Source organism: Punica granatum, chromosome 2 (genome assembly GCF_007655135.1).
Source record: "Punica granatum isolate Tunisia-2019 chromosome 2, ASM765513v2, whole genome shotgun sequence".
In the NCBI taxonomy this organism is placed as follows: Eukaryota; Viridiplantae; Streptophyta; class Magnoliopsida; order Myrtales; family Lythraceae; genus Punica; species Punica granatum.
The window spans coordinates 12,564,954-12,571,525 of record NC_045128.1 but is presented as its reverse complement, the minus strand read 5'-3'; the positions used below and the strand labels follow the sequence as shown (position 1 = coordinate 12,571,525).

The window sequence follows — 6,572 nt, the reverse complement described above, 5'->3', positions numbered from 1 at the left end:
ATTGAGTGATTTTTGTTTAATGATTTAGTAGTTTAGACTCCTATCTCTCTCTCTCTTTTTTCTCCCATTCATTTTTAATTATAACTAATTTGTAATAAACTTTTTAGGTAATTCGGTCAACCCATTACACAAAGAGGTCCGATCGTTATAGTTGGAGCATTTATTTCCAAAAAACTTAGCTTGTACACATGATAAGATTAATCCGTCATTATAGTCTTATAAAAAAAAGAAAAAAACTCAACAAGTTTTTATGAGAAATTATACTAAATCTCTTAATAGATATAAAAAAGCCTAAATTCAAGTTTATTGTCATAAAAAAATTGAATAAATATAATCATTAAATAATAGTCACGAGACATTAATATATTCAAAAAATATTGTATAAAAAAGTGATTTATGGTCCCATTATAGGACTCGGGAGCGAGTGGGGACATTTTCCCCACTCTCCACTTCCTTCAGAAAAAATTAATTCAATTTTTTTGAAATTTTTTCATGGACCTTTCTCCTCGGTGTTCTTTAGATCCGTTGATAAGATATCCGATAATCTAGTTGACCTCATAGTTTAAATGACCATTATGATTGGACCAATTATTTCGAGAAACATTTAATTCCACCTTTTAAAAAAATTCCCTCTTTTGTGCAATGTTTGTAAATCTGACGTGAACAATATAGCGGAATCCGATTAAGCCTCGCTTAAATGATTATTCGTCCTGGTGGGACTAGTATATGTTTCCCCAATTTTTAGCTAGAAAAATTTTAAAAATGATGTCGAAATGTTAGATATACAAATTAGCTTAAGCATAATATTTTCTTTTTCAAATTTTAGATTTATATTGCAAATTGAAACTCTAGGGTCCTTTTTTAACTTAATTAGAAGAATTAAGTTTGGTATTCAAAAACCTAAATGTACTATTTCAAGTTTAAGCTTAGGTCAACTCACTGAATGATAAAACTCTATCAATCATAGACTTTCTCTGTTCACATAACTAAAACTTGAGAACTTATTTAAGAAGAAGAGACGTCAAATATTAATTTTGAAATTTATATAAGAAGAAACTCTTGGTCCCATTTTCCTTTTTCTTTCACGATTTTTTTTATTTGGGCAGACGCCAAAGGCCACCACTATTTTTGTATGGTCACCAACAACCTCTTTAAAAAATTCTTTTGGACTTTTTTTATTCACGTGACTAAAACTGGAGACCTTACTTAAGGATGAGACATGTTAAATATTAATTTTGAAATTTATATAAGAAAAACTTTTGGTCCCCTTTTTCCTTTCCTTTCACGATTTCTTTTTTTATTTGGGTGATAGAGCGCCAAAGGCCAACACTATTTTTGTAGGGTCGCCAAAAACTTAGTTTAAAAAAAAAAGGATTCTTTTGAGCCCACTTAGGTTAACTTTGGGGAACCACGTTGAAGCGTTAAGTGCTATGTTGGCAAATGCCACTAAAATTAAAAGCAAAATTGATATTGTACTAAATGTGATGCAAAATCAAAAATTGGTGTATTTTCGTGTGATCGGCATTTAGAATTGGCGAAGAACATTTGACCAATTTCAAATATAATCGTGAAAGACCCTAAATAATTCAATTAATTAACAACCATCAAAATACAAACAAATTGAAAGTAAATTAGCCAATTGTGCTCATATAGTTATTTGTACCATTTATCGTTTTTTATCTATATACTACCTACATTATTATGTAAATTAATATAATGTGAATAAAAAATAATTTAAAGAACCCGTGGCATCGTTGGTTTCCGGCGTAGTATAATATAATATAATATAGGGTTAATTGCACTACTAGTCAAAAAGTTTCATGAATGTTTTAGGTTGGTTCAAAATATTTTTTTAATAACTTATTGGTACAAAAAGTTTTAAAATCGTTTCAATGTAGTATATTCCATCAATTGCCCCTGACGCCGCCAACATTTTCTAACGTCGCGCGTCCTATATGTCACTTTTATTACGTGAAACCAATCTTAGTGCGCCACGTCATTTAAGAGGGCATAAAATCTGAAAAATTTCAAAAAAATATAGAAAATAAAAAAAATACAGAAAAATACTAAAAATATAGAAAAAATAAAAATTATTTTTAAAATTTTTAAAATTTTTAAAATTTTTTAAAAAGTTTATAAAAATATTTTTAAAATTTTTTTTTAAATAAATAAAAATTATTTAAAATTTAAATATTTTAATTTTTTAAAATTTTAAATTATTTTTAACATTAATTTTAGAATTATTTTTAAAATTATTGTTATAAACGTTTAAAATCTTAAAGTTTTTTAAAAATTTTATTTTTTTTAAAAATTATTTAAAAATTATTTTAAATTTTAAAAATTATTTTAAATTTTAAAAATAATTTTTTTACTAAAATTTTATCATTTTTATTACTTTTATTAGATTTTTCCAGATTTTATGTCATCTTAAATGACGTGACGCACTATGATTGGTTCCATGTAACAAAAATGACACATAGGACACGCCACGTCAGCAAAATGTTAACAGTATTAGGGGCAATTAATGGAATGCACTACATTGAAACGGTTTTTGAAACTTTTTTTACCAACAAGTTACTAAAAAAGATGTTGGACCTACTTGAAATATTTATGAAACTTTTTGGACCACCGGTGCAATTGACCCTATAGTATAATAGTGATAATTTTGAATTTGATATATTTAAAAGAGTAGTGAACGACCACGCTGGGAGAGCTTTACCTTTTAGTGATTCGAAACGACTCAAATGGATTAGATAAGGCCCAAATGAGTTTCCGAATACTAGAGTTCACTAAAAAAAAAGAGGAGGGAAAAGGAGAGAGAGAAGAAAAAGGTTACAAATTCAATCATTATTATTTATCGGAGATATTGGGGTAAAGATAATTTTGAATAGGTTAAATCCAATCTCCACATTGATAACCAGTATAGATTACGTGGTATAAGTAGAGATACAATATCTCGCAGAAACAGCGCAACCAGTTATATATACACCGTTCTATACCCCGTTCTATACCCGTTTCCCATACATCACTTCGACGAAGAAAATCAACCTACAATCTGAGAAGTACGATTGAAGAAACACTCGAATAATTGATCTCGTGATCTCGACAATGTCTTGGGAAGAAGAATTCGATGATTACTTCATAACTGAAGATGAAAATAGTATTTGGATGAACTTCGACAGTTCCATTGAGGATGACATACTCTTTTCAGAAGGTGCACCCCTCTACGAGGTCCGCAACTATCCCATACCCGACTTTGGGCTTGTGTGGCGGAACCGCCCTCCCCCTTTCAATCGGATTATCTTCTCGATCAACTTCATCGTACAGTGTGCCTCAAGCACTAGTAGTCGGATGGTTCATGCTGCCTCCGTTATAGACACGACCATCCAAGTTACGTCTACCGTTGGGGTTTTGCCCGACATGCACCGTCCGATCCTCGATCAGATCTGCGAGGCAGCCCAAGCGATGTTGGCGGAGCCACATAACGCGTTGAGGTTAATATACTCCGTTAGGACAGTAATACTTAACGGCATGCCCATTGCAGTCCACCAGGGGGTTTCTCCATTCGAAGTGGAGCATGGACTGGAAGAAATTATGCATATGGTCGATAGCGATCAATTAGGCGGAGATGCAGAAGAGGGGAATCACTTCGATGGAAACCCTGCCACGGAGTCTTCGATTAGGGCCCTGAATCGGGTCAGTTATGCTCGGGACTGTGAAGGGACGAGCAGCGACTGCTCTATCTGCCTGGAGGCGTTCAAGCCAGGGATGGAGCTGACAGAGATGCCGTGCTCCCACATCTTCCACGGCGGTTGCATCGAGAAGTGGCTGAAGCAAAGCCATACGTGCCCTCTATGCCGTTACAGAATGCCATGCGCGACGGGATAACCTCACGTTAAGGAGAATTGATATATATTGTTAGAATTTTCGAGCAATCCTATATCAGAGAGGACTGTTTGAGACAACATGACCGCGTGATCCTATAGTTATGAGGGCTCAAAATGTAAAACTTTTTTTTTTTAAACATTTTTCTCTGCGAAATCATAATATTCTCAATTTGTTTATTGAAAATTTTAATATGAACTTGGCCGTAATCTCAAAAAAGGGTAGAGCGCAGTAGCGCACATAACCTTCTATTGATCTAGAGATCGCATGTTTGATACCTAGTGAGACCCAACAAAGATGCGACACTATCTTTTCTTCCTTTCTTTCTTTTGTTGCACTCAGATTTCCACTATAATAACTGCATTGATTCCGATTCATCCATTTTCCAGAAATAATCACGTTATTGGGTGAGCCACATCGATCCAGTGGCTGAAGGAATAACCGAACATCCATCGAGCTAGAGATCAATAAACTGAAAAATAAAGCAGAAATATATAAAATAAGAGACAGAAACATTAAAGAGCAAAGAGAACTTGAGAACCGCGAGAGGTTAGGTGGATTCGAAACAATGAAAATTCATCCTATTATGAGGTTCTAGGCTTCTCATATGCTCTTTACATGTAAACTTGTGCCTATAATCCATTGTACAGATTCCGCAGGCCGTGAAATAATATATGTGCGATTGATGACCGCAGACGATCACCAAATGAAGCTGATGAGCTGGTTTTTGTTGAAAAACACGAAACAAAGAAAACCTTTCCGCATATGGAAGAATGAAACTTATTCATGACCGTTAAAACACATTTTGTGTTGTGCCGTTCCGGGGAGGCCGCTCATTGCTCATTAAATTATTGTGCCTTGCAGTGTTGGCCTGCTGGTGTCATTGAGCCATGCTGGCCCGGCCAGTAACCTTGGCAAGGCGCAATTTCCATCCCTTTGTTCAATCAACACTTTCATGTGACATATTGTGGTGTTACAAATATGATAGATGATAATCCCAGTTGGGAATGCAATTGGGCCCCGTGAGCCTGACCTGGCCCATGCCCTCCATGAGTCTGGCATGCCATGGGGGTATGCAAGTGGCTTCGGACACGACCTGGCTCGTTTAGCCCGTGCTGAAGTTTTTTTTTTTTGGGAGAATACCTTAACTGAACTGATTCAAGAACAGAACCACAACACAACAAAGTTTAAAATTTACAAGACAAATGATACATAACAAAGACAACTTCTTCAACCCTTCTAAGTCTGAGAAAAACAAGTTCAAAGCCCACATATAATGTCTTTAACGTTCAAATGGAATTTCGCATTAGAAACACATAAACAAACAGCAAGGGCCATACCGGAAGAGCAGGCGACGACTGGATCAGCAACGAAAAGCAGGGCCGACACCGGACCAGCAACTCAAAGTCGATTGGGAGAGGAAGCAGCCTCACGACATAAACAAATGGCCCAAATCAGCTCTAGAAATCAAGCCAACTCATCATGAATCAGGCTCTGCCTTATGGGGTGAAGCTTAAATTGATAAATGATGAGATTACGGCATTAGGGAGACTTGCTCGACCTTTACCATGCATTTTACATTGGTAAGTTTTATGTGTGGCTTAATCTTCATATATTTTTTTGTCCATTATATCGGTTACTTACTTTTCCATTCAGTGTAACAGGTCGAAATAGAAAACTTCAAGGACTAGCTGCTTCATCATCAAGCTCTGGGAAAAATGCGAGGTTGCCAAGATTGCTCTGAACAGAGGAGTACAGAACACAAATAGCGAAATGATGGCAGAAGAATTAATGGTTAGACCAATTCACCTTCATTATACTATCAGTCCCCATTTAATTTAAAGGAGATCATATACTCATGAAAAACTAATTTGGAATGTATAATAATATCTCTTGCCATGAGATCTCTTACGCGAGGAAATTATATAATTTGTGACGTGTTTTGTTTGCTCATACTCTGGTGGTGATCCTGTTATGGCAACCCCTTATTGGAGGAAACGTATCTCCTGGTCCAGGGATATGGAATTCATCGCCGTTTACCGAAGAAAGGATTTCTTACCACATGCCGTTTGATCTGCAATAGAAGAGCGAAGAAAGCAAGGACATGTACAGAAGGAGAAATTAGCAAAACTCCAACAGGGGCAAGTTGGGTCTGCATCTGTTGATGAGACCGATGATGGTCAACAAACTACTACTTATCTGTTCAGGCCGTTATTGGAAGTACTAGTGTTGGGAATCCACTCAATATGGGTGATATAATGCAGAATAGAGAAGAACTACAGACAAGATATAGTGGTAAAGAACCTCAAACGCGGTGAAAACATTTGAAAGAAACATACGAGTAAAGGAAGTTCGGTGGTGACTCCTCATTGAATAATAATAGTGGAGAGTACGAACGAGAGGAGCTTAGCTCCTGCTGTGAAAGCATAAACCAAAATATCAAACCCGAACCTTCAAAGGGCCTCTAAAACTGGCAAAAACACTCTCGACACCCTAGGTGCTCTCCTCGCACCTTTACATGAATGCTCTCTATAGATAATTATAGGACCCCAATATACTCTCAACATAGAAATCCCTATTTGATATAAGTGATATTCTAAAGTACAATATTCTGAAAATCTTGAGGATACCATTAAGGGGAAGAAATCAGCTAAGCAAGGAAATAAATAAAGTGGCCAAATCTGAAT

General features: G+C 35.7%; 1 protein-coding gene across 1 annotated transcript; it reads left to right on the top strand.

Annotated features, from left to right (window-relative positions):
- The first annotated feature begins 3,108 nt into the window (after positions 1–3,108).
- On the top strand, positions 3,109–3,888 carry LOC116193666. The gene has a single exon (XM_031522405.1). The coding sequence runs from the start codon at positions 3,109–3,111 to the stop codon at positions 3,886–3,888; it is 780 nt and encodes a 259-aa protein (XP_031378265.1).
- The last annotated feature ends 2,684 nt before the right edge of the window (positions 3,889–6,572 follow it).

Coding starts and splice junctions, on each gene's coding strand:
- LOC116193666 (XM_031522405.1), top strand. CDS start 3,109: ATGTCTTGGGAAGAAGAATTCGATGATTACTTCATAACTGAAGATGAA.